Source organism: Perognathus longimembris, chromosome 13 (assembly GCF_023159225.1).
Source record: "Perognathus longimembris pacificus isolate PPM17 chromosome 13, ASM2315922v1, whole genome shotgun sequence".
Taxonomy (NCBI): domain Eukaryota; kingdom Metazoa; phylum Chordata; class Mammalia; order Rodentia; family Heteromyidae; genus Perognathus; species Perognathus longimembris.
This window is the reverse complement of record NC_063173.1, coordinates 57,616,962-57,639,751: the sequence shown is the minus strand read 5'-3', so window position 1 is coordinate 57,639,751 and position 22,790 is coordinate 57,616,962. Positions and strand designations below refer to the sequence as shown.

At 61.6% G+C, this 22,790-nt stretch overlaps 1 protein-coding gene across 1 annotated transcript in view; it reads left to right on the top strand.

Moving 5' to 3' along the window:
- Nrxn2 (neurexin 2) overlaps positions 1 to 22,790 on the top strand; it is a 95,452-nt gene that overhangs the window by 44,787 nt on the left and 27,875 nt on the right. Inside the window, 11 exon segments of the mRNA XM_048360230.1 lie at positions 531 to 692; positions 1,600 to 2,038; positions 8,249 to 8,635; positions 8,790 to 8,993; positions 14,245 to 14,271; positions 15,929 to 16,048; positions 16,339 to 16,526; positions 16,528 to 16,721; positions 17,163 to 17,353; positions 18,650 to 18,823; positions 18,978 to 19,097. Coding sequence (XP_048216187.1) covers positions 531 to 692; positions 1,600 to 2,038; positions 8,249 to 8,635; positions 8,790 to 8,993; positions 14,245 to 14,271; positions 15,929 to 16,048; positions 16,339 to 16,526; positions 16,528 to 16,721; positions 17,163 to 17,353; positions 18,650 to 18,823; positions 18,978 to 19,097 — 2,206 coding nt within the window.

Sequence of the window (22,790 nt, the reverse complement as noted above, 5' to 3'; positions counted from 1 at the left end):
ATCTCCCTCCTGGAGTGACGCCGAGAGAACCCCTTGCCTTCCGGCGGGGGTGCAGCCGCGTCTGAGCCACCAGGTCCGGAGAGCACTGGCGTTTGCTGCCCAGTTTGCTGAGGAAGCCTTGAGCCTGCGTGTGTTCAGAGAGCACTGTCCAGGGAAGCACGAGGGCGCCATGTGTCTTTCCCCCTCTTCCCATAATGGGAACCTGTCCTGGAGTCCCGCCCTCTGTCCACAGCACCTTCTAGAAGCCAGCTGCGGTGCCTGCGATGGCACCGCGGGGAGCCTCTTCAGGTGCCCGCCCAGCCGGGGCTGTAGGGCAGGCCTTAGCCCACCCTGACACCATCAAATCTTGTGCTGCCTCCTCTCCCCTCTTCCCTCTCCACCCCCACTGTTCCTCCTCCAAGACAAGCAGACATAAAAATGGGGGTCCCCCTCCCCCACGACCCCCGGCCCTTCCCTTCCCCAGCCCTGGCTTTTCCCAGGGAGTTGATGCCGGTTGTCTCCTGTCTCCCCCCCCTCCCTGGGCTGGGCAGGTGACCATCTCGGTGGACGGGATCCTGACCACCACAGGCTACACGCAGGAGGACTACACCATGCTGGGCTCCGACGACTTCTTCTACATTGGGGGCAGCCCCAACACCGCTGACCTGCCGGGCTCGCCCGTCAGCAACAACTTCATGGGCTGCCTCAAGGATGTGAGTAGGACTAGGAAGGGCTGGGGTTGGCCCAGGAGCCCTCCTGCCCCCGCATCTGCCATTAACTGGGTCAGGAGGCGTCTCCCCTCCCACCTCCTTCCCCTTCCTCCCAGAGGCTCCTCAGGGGCAGCCATGCTACAGAGGGAAGGCATGAAGGCTCAAGATCTGCCTTGGACTCTCATGCCTTCCGCTCACTGGCGGTGCGGCTGGGCCAGGTCGCCACCCGAGTTGCCTTGCGTGAAGATGGGTAGCTGGTCCCCAGTTCTTACGACTGTCTTGAGGAGCAGGCGAGTGTTAAGTGAAAAGGGTCTGTATGAAAGAAAAGGAAAGGAGGGCGGGAGGGAGGGAGGGGGGAGGGAGGGAGGAAGGAGGAAGGAAGGAAGGAAGGAAGGAAGGAAGGAAGGAAGGAAGGAAGGAAGGAAAGAAGACGACTAAATAACAACAACAACAAAAGGCAGGCCTGGTGCTGGTGTCTCACACCTGTCATCCTAGCTACTCAGGAGGCTGAGGGCTGATGGTTCAAAGCCACTCCAGGCAGGAAAGTCTGAGACTCTCACCTCCAACTAACCACCAGGAATCTCTAGTGGCCCTATGGCTCCAAGTGGTAGAGCGCTAGCCTTGAACAAAAGAGCTCAGGGACAGCTGCCAGGTCCTGAGTTCAGGCCCCAGGACTGACAGAAAAAGAAAACAATAAAAGGTAGCCGTCCACGAGTGGAAAGGGCCTCTGTTTTGCTCGTGACCCAGTGACGCTGGTGGCTCCGAGGCCGAGCCTCCGCCCCGTGCAGCTGGGACAGAGGGAGGAACTCGGGCACGGCCACCGTGTGTGGGGGACGGGGGTCCTCATGGCTGCCAGCCACTGCCCGGCAGGCGTGGCCGGGCCCCTTTCCTGACCCCTTCCTCCCTGCAGGTGGTCTATAAGAACAACGACTTCAAGCTGGAGCTCTCCCGCCTGGCGAAGGAAGGGGACCCCAAGATGAAGCTGCAGGGGGACCTGTCCTTCCGCTGTGAGGACGTGGCTGCGCTGGACCCCGTGACCTTTGAGAGCCCCGAAGCCTTCGTGGCCCTGCCCCGCTGGAGCGCCAAGCGCACGGGCTCCATCTCCCTGGACTTCCGCACCACCGAGCCCAACGGGCTGCTGCTGTTCAGCCAGGGCCGGCGGGCCGGGGCCGGCTCCGGCAGCCACGGCGCTGCCCAGCGGGCCGACTACTTCGCCATGGAGCTGTTGGACGGCTACCTCTACCTCCTCCTGGACATGGGCTCCGGGGGCATCAAGCTTCGGGCGTCCAGCCGCAAGGTCAACGACGGCGAATGGTGCCACGTGGACTTCCAGCGGGACGGGCGCAAAGGTCAGGAGGCAACCGGACCCCCCTCCCCCCGCCCTGGCCGCTCCCGCCCTCGTGCCCCGACTTCCTCTCCATCTGCCGCACGCGGATCTTCCTTCCCATCACCTCTTTGCTCGGCTCCCCCGGTCTTGCCTTTGTCCCCCCCCCCCCGCCCCCCACTCAGCGGAAAGAGCCCCGCTCCCGGTGCCAGCCAGCCCTGGCTCCCACACGCAGCACGTGGGACCCGGCTTTTGGAAAGGAGCTTCCACAAGGGCCACCGAGGGGAGACAAGGGGCCACATCCGGGCAAGCCTCAGCGCATCCCCGAGCAGGGCAGAACTTCCCATCCCCCCCCCCCCCCCCATGAAGACAGCTTTCTAGCTGTGCTTCTTCGCCACCCAGAACCTTCCACGGAACCTTCTTTGATTATCTCACCCAGCGTGTCCAGTATCTGGGTGAGGACTTGGTCCCAGGACACCCCAGAGTCACCAGAATCCATACAACCGTGCCTCGCCTCCTGAATCCTTTTTTATTTTTTTTCGGTTTGTTTTTGGTTGATTGGTTATGGGACTCGAACTCCGGGCTTGGGCGCCGTCCCTGAGCTCTTCCGCTCAAGGCTAGTGCTCTACCACTTGAGCCACTTTGCCACTTCTGGTTTTGTGGTGGTTATTTGGAGGTTAAGAGTCTTATGGACTTTCTTGCCTGGCATGGCTTCGAACCATAATCATCCTCAGATCTCAGCCTCCTGAGTAGCTAGGATGACAGGCGTGAGCCACCAGTGCCCGGTTCCCGTTTCCTAAAGCTTGCAATTCAGTACAGACACAGTCCCTTCCCCGACCCCTACCCCCCCCCCAATTCCCACCCCCACCAATATTTCCATCCGTGTTTGGTTGAACTGGAAGCAGAAACCAAGGCTGACTGGCTTCACTGAGCCTTTTACCTCTTGCGAGCCAGGCGCTGTCCAAGGTGCTGGAGATATGGACAGAACCAAAGAGATTGTCCGCCATGTCCGGCCAGGAGAGACACAGTAAACAGCCTGGCAGAGAAGGCTCTAGAATGATGGAGCAGCAGGGTCGGGAGTGCCTGGTCAGGCAGGTGTGAGTTTTGGAGCCTCCCATCCCTTCCAGCCACTCTCTCTCTTCTACCCTGCCTTTTCAGCCTTCCTGCCCAGCCTCTCGTTTTGTGCTCGCTGACTCTCTCCTCTGTTGTTGGACACAGAATTATTCAAGAAAGAGAGTTGACATAAATGAGACCTGACACATCATCCAATTTAAGTGCTTATCAATGTCAGCTGAATTTCTCTGCTCCCTGGGCTGTCACTGCCAGGGCCTTGGGACTGTGTGGAGTGACCTTTCCTCTGAGCATGCCGGGCGGGGCGGGGGGGGGGGGTGAGGCTGCTAAGGCTCCCGGAACTCTCCGCCTCCCCTGGGCTTGCTGGCCCTCTTCCTTCCTCGGGGGACTCATGGGAAATGGCTTCTCTCCTGTCAGCACCAGTGGGGGCTTCATGAACGCTGCCCTCTGCGTCGGTGCAGGCCGTCGGCGACCCTCTGGGCCTCGCAGAGCCTGCCAGACCTTAGGCTGGGGTCCTGCTTCCTCACAGTGACCCCCCCCCACCCCGCAGACTCCAGGCACCATGTCTGGTTGGGCTTTGCGAGGGTCACAGTCCTGCCCACCTGTAGATTTATCGGATGCCTCTTGTTCACAAAGCAGCCGTTCTCCCAGACCTACCTGATTTTTTGTTGTTGTTGGAGGTGTCAGTCGTGGGGCTTGAACTCAGGGCCTGGGCACTATCTCTGTGCTCTTCTGCTCAAGGCTAGTGCTCTACCCCTTTGAGCCACAGCTCCACGTTCAGTTTTCTTGTGGTTAATTGGAGATAGGAGTCTCATGGATTTTTCTGCATGGGCTGGCTTTGAACTGCGATCTTTACATCTCAGCTTCCTGAGTAGCTAGGATTACAGGCATGAGCCACAGGTGGCCAGCTGAAGGATTTTTTTTTTTTTTTTTGCCAATCCTGGGGCTTGGATTCAGGGCCTGAGCACTGTCCCTGGCTTCTTTGTGCTCAAGGCTAGCACTCTGCCACTTGGGCCACAGCGCCACTTCCGGCCTTTTCTGTGTATGTGGTGCTGAGGAATTAAACCCAGGGCTTCGTGTATGCTAGGCAAGCACTCCACCACCAAGCCACATTCCTAACCCTTTTCCTTGATATTTTTGAAAAATTACTTTATTTGAAAAATTGTGATAAATTGTACTCAACATTACATTTACCACCTTAGTCATTTTGAGTGCATAGTTAGGGAGTATAAAGTATATTCATATTGTTATACAATGGTCACTACCATTGATCTCCAGAACATTCTTTTTTTTTTTGGCCAGTCCTGGCCCTTGGACTCAGGGCCTGAGCACTGTCCCTGGCTTCTTCCCGCTCAAGGCTAGCACTCTGCCACCTGAGCCACAGCGCCCCTTCTGGCCGTTTTCCATATATGTGGTGCTGGGGAATCGAACCCAGAGTTTCATGTGTAGGAGGCAAGCACTCTTGCCACTAGGCCATATTCCCAGCCCTCCAGAACATTTTTTTTTTTTTTTGGCCAGTCCTGGCCCTTGGACTCAGGGCTTGAGCACTGTCCCTGGCTTCTTCCCGCTCAAGGCTAGCACTCTGCCACTTGAGCCATAGCGCCACTTCTGGCCATTTTCTGTATATGTGGTGCTGAGGAATCGAACCCAGGGCCCCATGTATACGAGGCAAGCACTCTTGCAACTAGGCCATATTCCCAGCCCCTCCAGAACATTCTTGTCTTCCCAAATGGAACCTCTGTCTCCTTTAAACACACACCTCCCCAAGTCTCCCCTGCCTTCCACACCACTTTGCTTTCTGTCTCTGTGAGCTCTGGAGACCTCACATAATTGAAATCATTGGTATTTTCCCTCCTCCCCCACTTTTTTTTTCACCTGTGGGGCTGGAACTCAGGGCTTGGGCTCTATCCCTGAGCTTTTTGCTCATGGCTAGTGCTCTGCCACTTTGAGCCACAGTTCCACTTTTGGTTTTTGGTGGTTACATACACACAGGTCTCGTGGGTTTTCCTACTAGGGCTGGCTTTGAACATTGATCCTCAGATCTCAGCTTCGTGAGTAGCTAGGATTACAAGTGTGAGCCACCAGTGCTCAGCCCTCCCCCTCCTCTCTTTGCCAGTCCTGGGGCTTGGACTCAGGGCCTGAGCACTGTCTCTGGCTTCTTTTTGCTCAAGGCTAGCTCTCTGCCACTTGAGCCACAGTGCCACTTCTGGCCATTTTCTATATATGTGGTGCTGGGAGTCGAACCCAGGACTTCATGTATATGAGGCAAGCACTCTTGCCACTAGGCCACATTCGCAGCCCCCCTCCTCCCTTTTTGAGAGAGCATCTCAGTATATATCCATGACTGACCTTAGTTCAAAATTCTGCTACCTTAATCCTCAGAGTACTGGGATTACATGTGTGTACCACACTACCTGCCCTGTGTCAGTGAGCACAAGGCCTCCAGGGTTTATCCATGTTGTGTAAATCAGAAATCCCTTTATTTTTTAAGGCTGAATAATATTCTATTGTCTTCTATATGGGTCTTCTTTATCCATCTGTCAATTGTCCCTGTTTCGTATTTTAGAGTCGTTTTGAAGCAGACGCCCGGTTCTCCATTACACATCCCATTCCCTCCCTCCTCCCCCTCTCTCCTCCTCCCTTTCCCCCCTCCTGTAATGTACTGTTAATTTGCAGAGTCTAGTAGGACAGTGCGGACCCCTCGGGGGCCCCATGGTGAGTGGGCAGAGTAGTGCCAGGTGAATCCAGACACAAAAAAGAAGTATGAGAGAGCAGATGGACCGTGTTTGAAGGCCTGTCAGGAGGGGTGCGCCCCAGCCCAGGAAGCTGGTTTAGCATCAGGACCATGGGGCAGGTAATACCTTGTCAGCACAGAAGAGGCTTGGGACTGTGTTGTTGAAAGGGGGCCTGGCCGGGTGCTTGTGGCTCTCACCTGTAATCCTAGCTACTCAAGAGGCTGAGATCTGAGGATCAGGATTCGAAGCCAGTCTGGGCAGGAAAGCTGGTGAGACTCTTATCTCCACCAGAAAACCAGAAGTGGAGCCGTGGCTCAAAGTGGTAGAGTGCCAACCTTGCGTGAAAGAGCTCATGGACAGGGCTCAGGCCCTGAATTCACGCCTCAGGACTGGCAAAAAAAAAAAAAAAAAGGTTTGGGAAGAGGAGAACAGGCACCAATTAAGGCGCTTTGGCTGCAGCGGAGGCCCTGGTCTACTTCCAAATTCTGCCTCATGATCCTGTGTTATTCTTTAATATCCTCCCGCATGTCCAGGCCTAATATATACAAACTTTCCTTATCTCTCTTTAACTCTCTTTAAGATTGCAGTGTACTGGGGCTTGTATACAGGGCCTGGGCACTGCCCCTTACCGTTTTCACTCTATCATCTGAGCCATACTTCTGCTTCTCTTTTGGTGGTTAACTGGAGATAAGAATTTCACTGATTTTCCTCTGGGACTGGCTTTGAACAGCAATCCTGAAATCTCAGCCTCCTGAGTAGCTAGGATTACAGGCCTGAGCTACCAGTGCCTGGCAATGCGCGCGCGCATGTGCACACACACACACACACACACACACACACACGTTTTTCCAAACTTGAAAAAAATAAAACATAGAATGAAAAAAACTATAAAAAGAAAAAAGTTTCTACTGTTTAGGTTTCAGTAGCTTAAGATCTTAGTGGAGGCTCTGATGCTACCATCTGACCTCACAGCTTGAAGATGATCACCTCTCTTTGTCTATTTTTTTGTTTCTGCCACAGAACACTTAAGATTAGGATAATAAAGGAAAGTTTTATTGGGCTCACAGTCCTGGAGACTGGCAAAGACAAGGATGTGGTGGCAGCTTTTGGCGTGTGTGTGTGTGTGTGTGTGTGTGTGTGTGTGTGAACTGGGGCTGGCTTGAACTCAGGGCCTGAGGACTGTTCCTGAGCTTTATTTTGCTCAAGGCTGGTACTCTACCACTTGGGCCACAATCCTACTTCTGGCTTTTCGGTAGTTAATTGGAGAAAAAGAGTCTCACGGGCCATTTTGCCCAGCCTGACTTTGAACTGTGATCCTCAGATCTCAGCCACCTGAGTGGTTAGCCTTACGAGTGTGAGCCCCCAGAGCCTGGCAGATTGGTGTGAACTTTTGTACTATATCACTCACACATGGCGAAAGGCCGACAAACCCAGAAGGAGACAGACTCTGAGAGGTAGCCCTGCTTCCCAGCCTGCTCTCCTGAGCCTACTCGTGAGAACGGCATGAGTCCACGGCCCAATCGTCTCTTAAGGGCCCACCCAGTACCACCGCAATGACAACCAAATTTCAACGTGAGTTTTGGAGGAGACAAATTGTATTCAACCATAGTAACTCCCTCTTCTTGCAAAGAACTCTTCTAACTCAGCAGTTCCATGTCTGGCCTCCTTTCTCTTGGCTCCCGGCTTCCTTCACAGTTCCCAGGAACTGATCTGCCTGCCTGTCTCTGCTGGCCACAGGATGGGCCCCAGGCCAGGACGGTGAGGCTGGAGCACCTAGCTGCAGATTCCAGGGTCTTGGGCTTTGTTTCTCCCCTCCGGTGGCACCTGGGCCGCTCCTCCATCCCCATCCTCCATCCCCAAGTCTCCGTATGCTTTCCCTGCCATTCCAAAATAGGATCCTAGGGAACCAATCTGGAGTCACTGTGAGACGTTAGTGGCACGTTCACAGTGATAGATCCTTGGCATGCAGTCATAAGGGCTCAGTGAATGTTGCTGGGCGGAGAAAAAGAAAAAGCAAAACCCTTGGATTCAACCTTCTGCCTCATCAAGGTCCTCTGCCAGGTTCCCAGTCCAAGGGACCCGCTAGCAAGGGCCACCCGGTGAAAGATCTGGCCTTTTTAGGACCTAATCTTTTGTACAGGCGTGTTCCCTGAGATCTTGCTCAGGTAGCAGGGAAGGTTCTAGATGGGCCCAGAGCAGCTGGGTCACATGAGCTCCTGAACTTGAGGAACCTTAGGCAGTTTGGGCCACGTGGTGAGTGGAGCCGAATCTCCAGACCAGATCACTGCCCATCCCTTGAGTCTAACTGCAGGGTGCCGGCTGGTGGGGCCCGGCTGGGATTCGGGGCTTCCTGGGCAGAGCCGGGGCACCCCCTCTGGGGCTGGGGCGCGGCTTCTCCCCACTGAGGCCGGCTCTCTCCTGGTCCTCAGGCTCCATCTCGGTGAACAGCCGGAGCACCCCCTTCTTGGCCACGGGGGAGAGTGAGATCTTGGACCTGGAGAGCGAGCTGTACCTGGGCGGCCTCCCCGAGGGGGGCCGAGTGGACCTGCCGCTGCCCCCGGAGGTGTGGACGGCGGCCCTGCGGGCCGGCTACGTGGGCTGCGTGCGCGACCTGTTCATCGACGGGCGCAGCCGAGACCTGCGCAGCCTGGCGGAGGCTCAGGGCGCGGCGGGCGTCGCCCCGTTCTGCTCCCGGGAGACGCTGAAGCAGTGCGCGTCCGCGCCCTGCCGCAACGGGGGCCTCTGCCGGGAAGGCTGGAACCGCTTCGTCTGCGACTGCGTCGGGACCGGCTTCCTAGGGCGGGTCTGCGAGAGAGGTGAGAAGTCTTCACCGCCCTCCTCCCCGGGCCTCCCCCCACCCCCGCACCCCGTGCGCCCCTCCTAACGACGCTGCTCTCCCCTCTCTCCACTGGCCTCTGTCCGCCTGTCCCCCTCGCCGCCGTGCTCCTCCCGCGCCCGCCCCCGGGGCAGAGGCCACGGTCCTGAGCTACGACGGCTCCATGTACATGAAGATCATGCTGCCCAACGCCATGCACACGGAGGCCGAGGACGTGTCCCTGCGCTTCATGTCCCAGCGGGCCTACGGGCTCATGATGGCCACCACCTCCAGGGAGTCCGCCGACACCCTGCGCCTGGAGCTGGACGGGGGGCAGATGAAGCTCACAGTCAATCTCGGTAACCACCCCGCCCAGGCCTCCTCCCCGCCCCCCCCCCATCCCCGGCCTGCCTCTCACCCCTGCCTCCCTCTGTCTGGAGAAGCTGGTGGGGGGCACCAGCAAGAGGTGCCCGCGGCAGGACAGCCTGGGTCCGGGCGCCTGCCAGCTCCGGCCTTGGCCGGGCGGGGTTCACAGCTGAGAGCTACGTACGCCCTGCGGGGTGGAGAGCCAGGGCGTGGCCACGCCCCCACCTGGCCACGCCCCATGCGCCGGCCACGCCTCACGCACTGACCACGCTCCCACACTGGCCACGCCCCGCCTCCACACCCCCCACACTGGCCACGCTGTGCCTTGGCCACGCCTCCACGCTGGCCACGCCCCCTGCACTGGCCACGCCCCCTACACTGGCCACGCCTCTGTCCCCCGTGCCCCCACTTCCGGTTGAGCGCTGTCTGCCCGCGCGCCCTCGGGGCACACGCGGCGCCAAGGCTCAGTCCCATCGCCCCGGGAGGACCGCAGGTCACCAGGCAGACATGGCTGCCGCGGTGTTACAGACCATAGGGGGGGAGGAGGGAGGAGGGAGGGTCCTGGGGCGGCTGCATGGGGGAGGGGGCTGGCCTTCGGAAGGAAGGAAGGGGGGGGTGCGCAGCCCTGAGCTCCTGCTGTGAAGAATCCCGTGGACCACATGGGGCCCCGGGGGCGACCTGGGCACGAGAAGGAGAACTCTCCTCAGTAGAGTTGACTGTTGTCTCCCTCCCCCTCTCCTCCCCTCCCCCCCTCACAAGAGCATGCAGAGCTTGGAATTTTTAAATATTTATCTGAAATCTCATTTTCACCTGGCCCTACCGAGGACAGGCCACGGAGGACGGGCCGTGGCCTTCGGGGGCCCATTACTTGGTTAATAGAATTAGATTGTGTCTCTTACTCTCATGTCAAGGCCGCCAGGGCTGGAGGTGGGGAGCCGGGCAGGTGGCCAAGGCCTCCAGCCCTGAGGGCAATGCGGGATGCAAAATACCTTCTGACCAGTGCTCCCCAGGTGAGCCCAGCCCCAGGGCCCCCCAAGACGCTCTCCAAGTTGACAGCCTAACCCCCGACTCCCATGTGGCCCTGTGCTTCTCAGACTGCCTAAGACTGGGTACATAGCACAAGATCCCCCTTTTTGCTGCCTGCCTTGTGCTTGCTCTCTCTGTGACAAAACACTTGGCTCTGTGCTTGGTGGGACCCAGCAGGGGAAATCTGGAACCTTCTGGCTTACCTGTTCCGTCCTACGTCCCCTGGGAAGAAACTCAGTTTCTTTAGATGAGACTGGAGGCAGCCTCTCCGGTCAGGAAAACTTACCTCGACCCTTGGGGCCACGGGAGGGGCTGGACAATCACCTGCGTGCTCCTTCACGCTGTCAGCTATCAGGGCCCTGCGGACCTTTGGAAGGAGGGGTCTAACGCAGGGTCTACCCCCTCTTTCCTGTGGACCTGCTTTTCTGTTCCTATCACATTCTCAAAAGTTGAAGAGCAAGAGAGCCTCCCAGGAGACGCCCCCTAGTGGTAAGAATGGGCTTCCTAGACTGACAGCCGACAGGACCAGGACCAGCATCCTGCCCACCCCTACCCCGTCCATGGAGACATCAGTGCTGAGATACCATTGCTAGCGTAGCTGGAGACAAAGCTGTGATCAAACACTTGGTGCACACACATCTGTCTGCTGGAACCACCAGATGTGAGGGGGCAGAGGGGGTGTGGTCACTGTGGAGAAGAAATGGCCCCCACCCACCTATCCAGCTTTGGGCTAGGATGGGAAGTGCACCAGATGACCTGGGTTCTAGACCTGACTTCTCTCCTTATTGGCTAAGTCATTTCCCTGTTCTGTAAAACAGAGATGAGAATCCTCTCCCTGCCTTTTTTTCTTTCTTTTTTTTTAACCAGTCTTGGGGCTTGAACTCAGTGCGTGGGCACTGTCCCTGAGCTTTTTTTTGCTCAAGCACTTTACCACTTGAGCCACAGCGCCCCTTTTGGCTTTTTCTGTCTATGTGGTACTGAGCAATTGAACCCAGTGCTTCGTGCACGCTGGGCAAGCACTCTACCACTAAGCCACCTTCCCAGCCCTGGGTGAGACTCAAACAGGAGACTGGGAGTCCAGATAGTCTCTAAAAGCAACACACACACACAGCTGTGCGCGTGCACACACACGTATGCACACATCTACACATGTAGTAGCCACCAAGAGCAAACCTCGGTGTTATAGAATCCAGGCCTAGCGTTGGGCATGTGAGCCTGCTTCTACATAGCATCTCCCCTCTGCCCACTCCCACCTCAGGAATGCCATTCTGATCCCCACCCTGCGGACCCCCCCACCCCCCGCCCCGGTCCTTCAGGGCCTCCTAGAATTGGCAGCAGTACCAAGACTGGGCTCCCGGGCTGGACTTTCTCTGGGGATTCTAAGGAGGTCTGATCTCCATCTTCGTGGTCGTGGCCGGTAGGGAGGGTGCCAGCGGCTCGGGAAGTGGCCACACCGCTTAGCAGGCACTCCTGAGAGGAAAGACGCCTGGCACTGGGCCCGAAGAGGAAGCAGAGTTTGCTAGGGACGGTGAGGTAGGACTGCCTAGAGGGACATTTTGGTGCCAACCTCCCGAGGTAGGGAACTTGCTCGATAAGAGAGAGCCTGAAAGGCCCTGCTGGCTCCTTCCAGGCCGACCCCGAGGGACTGGATTGTGCCCCCTCCCTCCGGGCTACCTTTGTCCCTAGAGAATGGTGGTGTCCTGTGGATGTTTGGCCCTGCTCCAGTACAGCCTGCGTCCCTGTGTTCTGCCTTGGGTCTGGCCTCCCGGGCCAGTGCCAGCTTGGACAGTCCCCTGCTTCCTTTTCCTGTTTTATTTCCTCCAACTTATCTGCAAGGGCTCTCCTCCAGACCCCACCTACTGCGCAAGTCCTGACCCCGCCCACTGCGCAGGTCCTGCTGTCTCCAAGACCCCGCCCACTCGCAGGTCCAGCTCTCCAGACCCCGCCCACTGCACAGGTCCTGCTCTCCAGGCCCCACCCACTGCGCAGGTCCTGCTCTCTAGGCCCCGCCCACTGCGCAGGTCCTGCTGTCTCCAAGACCCCGCCCACTCGCAGGTCCAGCTGTCTTCAAGACCCCGCCCACTTCGCCGGTCCTGCTCTGCAGACCCCGCCCCCTTCGCCAGTCCCGCCCCTGGAGGCGTCCACCTGGGTTCAGGACCGGTCGTGTTAGCAGCAGCGCATTGCTAGGGCGGCCATTCCACTCCCGGAGCTGCCCTCCCGTCAGAAATGTCCCCTTGCTCTTAATTCCTGCCAGGTCTGCCTTTGAGCGCAAGTCTAACTCTTGTTCCCACTGAAGTCCCATTTACACCCCAAGACTCTTTGATCCCTGTGGCCATGGGTGGGCCTGGGGGCGGGGGCTGGGCTCCCTCATGTAGTCAAGCTGCCAGGGCCACCCCGGAACGAGGGCAGCCCACCCCCCCCGTTCTGTGTCACGCCCCCACCCTGTGTCCCCTCCACCGAGATCCCTGTCCTCTGGGCCCAGCGGGGCCTTGGCTGTGTCCTGTCCATTTCCTGCTCTTGAGGACAGGCTGCTAGTTACCACGCGGGGGGCTGTGTGTGTGTGTGTGTGTGTGTGTGTGTGTCCCACTGTCTCCAGCCTGCTCTCCTCTCGGAGGGGCCTGTGTCCCCCCCTCCCCCCCGGGGTGTCTGTCTTCCAGGAGCATCTGAGGGAGGTTGTTGTGGGGTTAGCTGGAGCGCTCACCTCTTTTCTGGACAGACAGAGCCCCCCCCCACCCCCCCCCCCCCGTTCCCCGTGTTCGCTTCCTGGGAAAGGGAAAGCCAAGCTCCTCACCTACCTGCTCCCCAGCAGGAGATTGGCCTGCCCTTCCAGACACCCCCCCCTTTTTTTCTTTTTTTTTGGACCCTTCATTGGTGAAAAGACTGCTGGCTCAGAGAGAGCCCTAAGACCTGACTCCAGGCCTGGCACCCCCCCCCCCTTGTTCTGACACCCCCCTCTGTCCAGCCTTTCCCGCTCCGGGCTCCTGGCCTTTCCTCTTCTCTCTGCACCCTCTGTCTTCTTCCTCCTCCCCCCCCCGCCCCCCCCCCCCCCCGCTGTGTCCTCTCCTCGTCCTCCTCTCCTCTCCTGGTGCCAGGCCGTGGCTTAGGGTCCCCGGCTGCTCCCCCCACTCTTCTGCTGTGGTTGACAACGCGTGTGGAGCTCAGCCGTACTGCCCGAGGGGCCCATGACCCCCACAGCCACAAGGGCATCCGGGCACCTCCACTCCAGGAACCTTCCGAGGCCTCGGGGGAGGGGGTACCGGGGGTACCCCTGGGCCATGGGGGGGCGGGGCAGAGGCTGTTTATAGAAGAGTCACGGGAAGTCAGGACGCGGCTGATGGAAGGCTGGAGTCCCGCCTCTCCCTGCCTCTCCAGCCTCAGCGAGGTTTGCCCATGGCCGCCCAGTGAGTTAGCCTAGGACAGACGCGGCTCCAGCCCCGGGCCTCCCCGGGCAGCCGGCATCCTGGGGCGGAGGCAGGGTCGTGTGCCGTGGTCCGGGTAGGCCGAGGCCCGGCTCTGGGCCGGTCCAGCCAGGAAGGCAGCGGACAGCCGTGGGAAGGGGGACCGCGGGCCCCAGGAGGAGCCACAGGCTGAGATTGTCCTTTAGGAACCGAGAGGAAAGGTGATTCCCCGGGTGAAGGAGCGCCTGGCGCCCCTCAGAGTAGGGAGGGGGTCACGGAAGGTTCCTGCAGGAGTGGTGCCAGCCCCTGGGGCTTTGAGAGGTGCACGGCCTCGGGCGGGGGGCCCTGGGGCGGACCCCTCCGTTGAGCCCGGAGCGCGAGGAGTGACCTGTCACACCCGGGCTCTGAGCAGGGGGTCGTTCCAGAGCTGGGGGTGCGGGGGACCCTGGCCCTCCCCAGCTATCTCCCTCCCAGGCACTGGGGAGATAGGGGGGTTGGCCAAGCCCTCAGCCCTCCCATGGCCCCCCCGGTACGACTGGGATCCCAAGGTGCCCATCTCCCTAGGACACAGGCCTGGGCCCCTCTTCCCACCATCCTGCTGCCCTGCCTCTGGCTCTGGGGAGGGGTGGAGCCCTCTTGGGGGACCGAGGAAGGGGAGAGGGCACCTGGGCACGCGTGGTCCCCGGAAAGTGGCCCCCCGGGGGGGAACCCCCCCCCGCGCCCGCAGATACCCCTCCCTGTGAAGGATGTAAAAAAAAAAAAAAACTTGTTCTGCCTTTTTGTCTCCCCTCCCCCTCCGCCCGCCCCACGGCCCCCCCAGACTGCCTGCGCGTCGGCTGCGCACCCAGTAAGTGCCTTCCCTCTTCTTCTGCAGGCCCAAGGGTCTGGGTGCTGGACGCCGGGGTTCGGGGAGGAGGGAGGGGGAGAGGGGAGCAAGTCTTGATGGCTGGCTGTCGAGGCTGGTGTTGGGGGGGGAGACGGGGTGGGGGGGGACAGGCGTGGGGGAGGGGTTGGGAGTCGTCGGGGCCGAATGGATTGAACGGAGCAGAACTAGGAGAGCTGGTGGAGCGACCATGGTCAGGATGCTCACTGGGTTCTGGAAAAGGGAATAATACCCAGGCCAGGACACCTTGTCAGCAGGAACAGTGGGGGGGGGGGCGTGGGGGGGGTTGGCTGGTTCCGGCTCCAGCCAGCCTGCGAGCTCAGTACCTGGGGACCCGCAGCAGCCCCAGCAGTGGCCACAAGGGGGCAGGCGAGGCCCGTGGACAGCGGCAGCAGGCTGCCCGAGTTCTGCAGGCCCTCCACCGCGGCCATAGCTGCTGGGGTGTGTGTGTGTGTGTGTGTGTGTGTGTGTGCAAATGCCAAGTGAGGGTTATTTTAGAGGTGCCAGAGAGAGCCAACAGCAAGGGGGTCAGAAGAATAGTTCCTGGGCACAAGGCTGGGCTTCCTTGTGTGTCTGGCTGGGGAGAGAGTGAGGCGTAGGAACATGGAAGGCACAGGTGGAGAGACGGCCAGGCTCTGGGGGGCCCCTGTTATGTGTACGTGGCATGGTGTGTGCACACTGGAGGTACCCCCCCTTCCCCAGAGCCAGCACCCCCAGTCCTAGGCAGAGGGCAACAGGGGCCAGCCCAGGGATGGCCTGGTGAGGTTGCAAAGCCTCATCGCATTTGAAGGAGAAGCAGGTTTACTCGTAGGCTTCTCAAGAGCGGGCCATGGCTCCCGAGAGTCAGCACACTGTCCCCCAGCCGTGCACCGGCTTTCAGTCCCAGTATGTAGGTTAGGCGGGTCACGTGGGGTCCCCTGCGGATGGAGGATGAAGCTGTGGGCGGGAGCCAGGCTGTGCACTTGAGTGTGTGTGTGTGTGTGTGTGCATGCTAGGCCTGGGACTTGGACTCAGGGCCTGGGCACTGTCCCTGAGCTTGCTTTTGCTCAAGGCTGGCACTCTACCACTTGGGCCACAGCACCACTTCCAGCGTGTGTGTGTGTGTGTGTGTGTGTGTGTATTAACTGGAGATGAGAGTCTCACGAACTTTCCTGTCCAGGCTGGCTTTGAACTGTGCTCCTCAGATCTCAGCTCCTGAATAGGATTATAGCCTGTGCACGCTTCTTTTAAAAGCCAAAAACGTTAGGCCTGGGAACTTAGCTGCTGGCTACACACACACACACACACACCCTTAGGCTGTAGGCGTGGGTGTACACGGGACCTATCTTGGGGTACAACTCCAGAGCCCCAGGTGTTTTCTGGCCTGTAGGAATGGCGCCCTCCCAAATCACACAAGACGGGCCATCCTGAACACGTGGTTTTGCGATGGGCGGAGGGGCAGGGGCGGAGGGCGTGAAAGTGGCCGGTGCTTGCGCTCCGGGCAGGAGGAGTGCCGCGAGCGTGCGTCCCGCGTGCTCACGCGCGTGGTGCTAACGAGTGCGTGCCGCGGGCGGCGTGTGCGCATGCGCGTGCCGGGGAGCCGCGCGCATGCGCGCCGCTCACCCCCCCCTTGGTGCTGCAGGTAAAGGCCCCGAGACGCTCTTTGCGGGCCACAAGCTCAACGACAACGAGTGGCACACGGTGAGGGTGGTGCGGCGAGGCAAGAGCCTGCAGCTGTCCGTGGACAACGTGACCGTGGAGGGTAGGTGGCCCGGGGCCCTGCACGGCGGCCGGGGGTTCCTGTGGGGGACCGCTGCCTGGGCTGCCGTTCCAGGGAAGTATTCTGGCGATCCGTTTTCTTCCTGGTCCCTCAGGGAGGGTGCATGGTGGGGGTCTGGGCACCAGGGCCCCCCCCCCAATCAACAGCATTAATCGGATGCCCAACAACCCCCTCCCCTACTCTGCAACTTCCCCCGAAGCTGTGTTTGCTGAAGGGGGCACCGGGCCGCGATCCATGGCCGCGGCCTCACCCTCCTCTCCCGCCCCGAGCAGGGCAGATGGCGGGAGCCCACACGCGGCTGGAATTCCACAACATCGAGACGGGCATCATGACGGAGCGGCGCTTCATCTCCGTGGTGCCCTCCAACTTCATCGGGCACCTGAGCGGGCTGGTGTTCAACGGCCAGCCCTACATGGACCAGTGCAAGGACGGCGACATCACCTACTGCGAGCTCAACGCCCCGCTTCGGCCTGCGCGCCATCGTGGCCGACCCGGTGACTTTCAAGAGCCGCAGCAGCTACCTGGCGCTCGCCACGCTGCAGGCCTACGCCTCCATGCACCTCTTCTTCCAGTTCAAGACCACGGCCCCCGACGGGCTCCTCCTGTTCAACTCGGGCAATGGCAACGACTTCATCGTCATCGAGCTGGTCAAGGGGTGAGGGGCTGCCACCCAGACCCAACTCCCCAAACCACAGGCCCACATCAGTCCCCAGCTGAGACGGAGAGGCACCCACATACTTCCCTGCCGGGGGGTTCTCCGCTCCGCTCTTCTCCACTGCGTTCTTGATGGCAGAAGTCGGCCCAGCCCCTCTTGGGAGGTCCCCACCTCAGGGCACATCGGACCCTACTTCTGGGGGGGTGGTGGGGGGTTCCTGCCCCACAAAGCCTCCCCTCCCAGCTCCTTCGTGGTGTCGCAGGAGCCAGCTCTGGGATGGCCTACCACATGACAGGACCTCACACCTTAGCTTCTTGCCATCGGGGTCCCCCATGGGGTCCCCTCCCCTCCCCGGCCAGCCGTAGCTCCTCACACCGCTTTCCCAGCCCCCCCCCCCCCGCCCCGGCCCTGACCCCACGTCTCCTCCCGACTGCGGGGCAGGTACATCCACTATGTGTTCGACCTGGGGAACGGCCCGTCCTTGATGAAGGGGAACTCCGACAAGCCCGTCAACGACAACCAGTGGCACAATGTGGTGGTGTCCAGGGACCCGGGCAACGTGCACACGCTCAAGATCGACTCCCGCACCGTCACGCAGCACTCCAATGGCGCCCGGAACCTCGACCTCAAAGGTGGGGCTGGGCCTCTGGAGACGGCCGGCCCTGCGCCGAGTCCCCCTCTGCCGGCCACCCCTCCTTCAAGCCTCCCCCCCCACTTGGTCCCACGGACAGTCCCCATCTGGGCCCACCTCTTACGGGTGACAGGATGTGTCACCAAAGTGTCCCGTGGTCTGATTGTAGAGCTCGGAGTTGGCAACCGGGCCTTTCGGGGACCTTAGGGACCCCCCCCCCGCCCCAGTTGAGAAGTCCGCCTTGAGGGGGGGCTGGAGACAGGACAGGGAGCGTTCTGTGGGCCAGTGGTGTGTGTGTGTGTGCGCGTGTGTGCGCGCACGCGTGTGACCCCCGAGTTCTGTGTCTTGGGCATTGGCTGGGCTGGCTCTGGGTCCCACTGTCTCCAGGGTTGGGGGTGGGGGTGCTGGTAGAGAGCAGGCAGAGGAGAGATGAGGCCTACGCCGCCACAGAGCCTGTCCCCACCGGTGGGAGCTGCCTCCTGGTCTGCGACCCCACGTGGGGCCCCCCGGGGGTCTGTGTGACCCGCACTGTCCGATCTTGGGGGAAGGGTGCTCAGAGACCTCAGTGGATTCCGTCAGACGTGAGCTCGGCCGGCTCCGGGCCCAGAGCTGCAGATCCTCCTCGCTTCCAGGAGAGGGCGATGTGCCACCGGCAGTGGAAGAGGCAGCCAAGCGGGGGGGGGGGGGGGCGGGGGGGCGCAGCGACTGGGGAGGAGTTGGGTGGCTTCAGCCCCTGGACTGGGCCGCAGGCTGCAAGGCTTCCCGAGAGCTCAGGCCCACGTGGGGGAGCCAGGGGTCCCTGAGAAGGGCTTTTCACGGCGGGGTGGGGGTCAGGGAGCTTAGAACGTCCTAGGTGAGAACCCAGAGTTGGGGAGAGGCCTGAAGGAGTTGAGGGGAAGCAGAGGCTTCTCTGGAAAGAAGGGGGGTGGGGTGGAGGGGCTGGGGCTGCACATCTATGAAAGGTCCTGATTGCAGGCCGGAACTGGAGACCAGCGAGTGGGGAGCCAGGCTCCTCCAGCTGTCCCCCCCCCCCAGGCATCTAGATGGGCTGCTGTGGGAGGGGGACCAGACAGATGGCTCCCTGGCGCAGGCAGGAGGAAGGTGTGCAAGCGTGGGGGGGGGGGGATGGGGGGAACTGCGGGTCACTGCATCCCCGTTAGGAACATCATGAGCCTCCTGGGGGGGGTCTGGGAGGACCTGACATTGGAGGCTGGTGTCATGGCGGGGGGGCGGGGGGCGGGGGAGGGGGACAGGGACCCAGCCACCTAGCAGGGAGCTGACACGGATCCCACTGCAGGGGAGCTGTACATTGGTGGCCTGAGTAAGAATATGTTCAGCAACCTGCCCAAGCTGGTGGCCTCCCGGGACGGCTTCCAGGGCTGCCTGGCCTCGGTGGACCTCAACGGGCGCCTCCCGGACCTCATCGCCGACGCCCTGCACCGCATCGGGCAGGTGGAGAGGGGCTGTGACGGTGAGTGCCCTCCACCCCCCATCCCGCTGGCCAGCGCGAGCGCCACCTGCGGGTCCAGCCGGGTGCCTGGAGCCCCCCCCCCGCCCCCCGTGCCCTCTGAGGAGGGAGGGGGTCTGGCTGAGCAGGGGTGTTCCCTCCTCCTCGCCCGCTCTAGGCCCCAGCACCACCTGCACCGAAGAATCCTGTGCCAACCAGGGCGTCTGCCTGCAGCAATGGGACGGCTTCACCTGCGACTGCACCATGACCTCTTACGGGGGCCCCATCTGCAACGACCGTGAGTGTCCGGAGGGCTGGGTGGGGGGGACGCACACCCTCGCTCCCAGCCACGGGGACAGCCGGCGAGGAAGGCAGGGCTGTCCCCTGCCCCTTCCCGGCGTCCCAGGCTGCGGCCGAGTCTCTGGAGGGAGCCCCGGGTAGGTTGGCCTCTCCTCCGAGCTGGTGGAAGAGCCGATGTTCTCGGACGTGGGCCCTGCTGTGGCCCCCACGAATCCCGGCCGCGGGTCGCCCCCCGGAGGCACGAGGACATTCCCCGGCGTCCTCGCTTGGTTCTCCTCTCTGCCAGCTTGCATCTTTGCCCCCTCCCTGGCGAGGGAGGGTAGCTTAGGCCGCACTTTCCAGTCCCCTGTGATGGGCGGCCAGCAGCTGGCAGAGGGCGGGCAGGGGGGGCTCGACGTGGGGGTGGGGAGGAGAGCAGCCTGGACTTTGGGGGTCTCCCTCTGATGGGGGGCAATGAGCAACCTTCTTAGGTCTTACAGAGAAATGAGCAGAAAACACACATGCACACGCACGCACACACACTCTCTTACACACTTGAGGACGAAGCTTCTTTGCGAACAGAAGCGAGGCGTCTGGGAAGGGCACATTTCTGGAGCTCGTTGATAGCAGGTCTGGGGGGGGGGAGTGTGGATTGGGGCGCTTGCCTCTGCACCTCACCTCCAGCCCTTCATCCGCCGGGCCGAGCGGGCCAGTCCCGCAGGTTGGGGCTCTTGCTTGGCCCCCGGTTTGTTCTTCTCCTTTGAACAATGCCCAGTGCTTTCCAGGCGTTCTCAGGCACGGCCAGCCCCGAGTCTTGGTCTCCCTACTTTCCCCCCACTCCAGGGTCTTACCAGTTTCCCCCTGCCGCCCCCCTGCGCCCCCCACCCCCGGCCCAGTCAGCTGGGGGGGGTGCTCAGCCCTCACCCTGTGAGGCAGCCCCGCCGCCCGTGTGCTCAGCCGGGCGCAGGTCTGGAGACCGAGGTCATCGCGTTGCGTAGCACGAGTGCTGGTGTTAACGTTTGGGGGGGGGGGGCTCTGAGTGGGGTGGGGGGTGAGGGAGGGACCGCCCTTCTCATCGACCTGAGGAGGAAGCCAAGCCTCCAGGGCCAGGCGGTGGGTGGCCGAGCTCCGTCAGAAGCCACTCTGAAGGCTGCCCCTGCCCACACTGAGCTTCCAAGATGGCGGTGAGGCCCACGGTGAGCATTTCTTGCCCAGGTGGAGAGAATCTGGATCAAGAAGCATTGCTACCCTCTGTTGTACTTGACTTCCACCGAGTGGCAGCTTCTGGAAAAGAGCGCTAGCGATGGAGGGGGAGGGTGGCGCCCCCTTGGGGCAGGGCGGGAAGAACACCTGCTCCGGCTCCGGGGCAGCGGGAGGCGGGGAGAGCTGGGGCTGGCCTTGGGCCATCTCGGGGAGCACCACCATTCCCAATGCCGGGCTGCGTGACTGGGGGTACAGCTTCGGCAAAGCCATGGAGCTAAGGACCAGGTGTGTGTGTGGGGAGCACATGGGGCATAGCCCTAGGGTACCTCAAGATCTCCTAGCCTCAGGGGCAAGACAATACGCGAGGGGCTGGAGGGGGTGGTGAGGGGAGAGGGGGAGGGGGTGTCTGCCTGGCTTTCTCAGGCCACACCCCCTCTTCTCCTGGGGGCACTGCTGTCTGGCATTTCAGGACCTGTCTACCTCTGGTCTTCCTGGGCCTTGTGCACACAAGGTCAAGCCGAGCCCAGTGAAGAGGGACATTCAACGAGCCGGCGGGGGGGGGGGGGGGGGGGTGTGGCTGGGGAGAGGGAGGGGGGGCACGGCCAAGGTGGAAGGGCAGAGCCCGTCCTCTGGGGGAGCGCGGAGCTGTTTGCAGAGGAGGGGACAAGGAGGAAATGACACTGGACTTCCAGCACAGCCTCTCCCTGCTGACGGCCTCGGTTTCTCCATCTGTGACATGGGGCCTACCCTTGGGGATACAGGGAGCTCTGTAAGGACAAGGAGCAAAAAGATCGGGGGGGGGGGGGGACCGGATCTGTGCGGCGGGAGCAGCAAATGGAGAGAACAGCAAAGAGAATGTGCGATGAGAGGGTGTCAGAGGAGGGACGCCGCCTTGCAGCCCCTGGGCTTGGCCTGTGTCTCAGAAGCTGTCTCCTGCCTCTCCCAGGAGGCCGGTTCCTCACCATTTGCCTCCCCGTCTCTGCTCCTCTCTGCAGCCTCTATTGATCTCTAGCACACCTCTGTCTCTCTCCTTTTTTTTTTTTAACCCTCAGTGCCTCTCCCCCCCCCTCCGCCCCCCCCACATCACCCCCTCCAGCTCCCACTCACTGATATTGATTGGCCTCTAGGCGGTTTCCCTTCCTCTCCTCTTGCCGCGGCTCCTCCCTCCTTCCCTCTGGGGCCACACGTTTTCTGCCTGCTCAGAGCTCTGTCAGTCTCTCCCAGAGCCATGGGGGGGCTGCCCGAGGGACAAGAATGGGGTGACAGGGCAGGTAGCCCCAGCCTCCTGTCTGTCCATGCGCAGGGAGCCGTGTACCACCCCGAAGCCTCTTGATGCCTCCAAGGGCTTCTCTCTTCATGTCTGAAGGGTTGGGGGCCTTGTTGGCATCTAGCAAGGGTTGAGGGTGGTGGCAGCGAAGGGGGAATCTGGGGTCCTGGCTGCGCACAGGGGCTGGGTGGGCACGCCCAGTCCCCGTGGTAACGTTGCTCCGGGATGGAATTGAGCATCAGTAAGCAGGAGTCCGCTCTCCGGCCCCTTCTCTCTCCAGCCTCTCCCCTGCTTACTTCATTGGCCCCTTCTTTTTACCCTTTCTCCCCCCCCCCCACATCCCTGCCCTTTCCCACACCATTTCTTCAGTTTCTTCCCAGGATCCCCTCTCCCCTACTCTCCCCCATTCCCTCCCTCCTTCCCTGGGCCTTGCACCCCTCCCTGCTGGGGGGTGGGTGGAGGAGGGTGGCATCCCGAGGCAGTGGAAGGGGGTCAGGGTCGGCCCACCCTGATCTCTGGAGCCATGACAGGGCTTCCCAGAGGCCCCTGGAAGTTTCGAGGTGCAGATCACAGTGTAGGGGAACATCCAGGAGAAGGAGTTTTCTCTGCTGGGCATACAAACCTCAGGAAGGCCTTGTCCTAAGTGGGACCCCGGGGGGAGGGGTGGGGGAGGGGGTGGGGGACAGGTGTCCTGGAGACCTCAGGGGAGGCGTGAGGGAGAGGCTGAGGCTCTCCGGGACCCTTCGGGCACCCGTCCTGGGCAGACGGGGGACCTGTGGGCCTGTCACCGGTGCCTGCCTTTGGGGTGCGGGGTGCCGTGTTCCCGGGGGCTCGGGTGGCTGCGTTCGGAGGGGTGTCGGCCCTGGGACGTCGGTGTGCAGGTACGCCCGTGTGAGCACGCGCGCACGGCCGGCGCCCGGGCTCGCCCGCCCCGCCGGCCGTGCGCGCCCACCGCGCACCGGCACGCCGGCACCTGTGCGGCCGCGTGGGCGTCTCCGGGCCCCGGGGCCCCCGGCCGGGCCGTGGGGCCGGCGCGCACGTGCGCTCCGGGGGGGCGGCGCGGGGCGGCGAGGGCGCGGGCGGGGGCGAGGGGGAGCGGGCCGGAGCGCGGCGCCGCCCGCCCGCCCGCCCGCCCGCCCCGCCCGCGCGCTCGCGCCAGCCTCGGTCCCGTTCAATTATTCAGCAGGGCCCCTTCTCCCGGCGCGGGGCGGCGGCGTGGGGGTGCGGGCGGCGGGCGCGCTC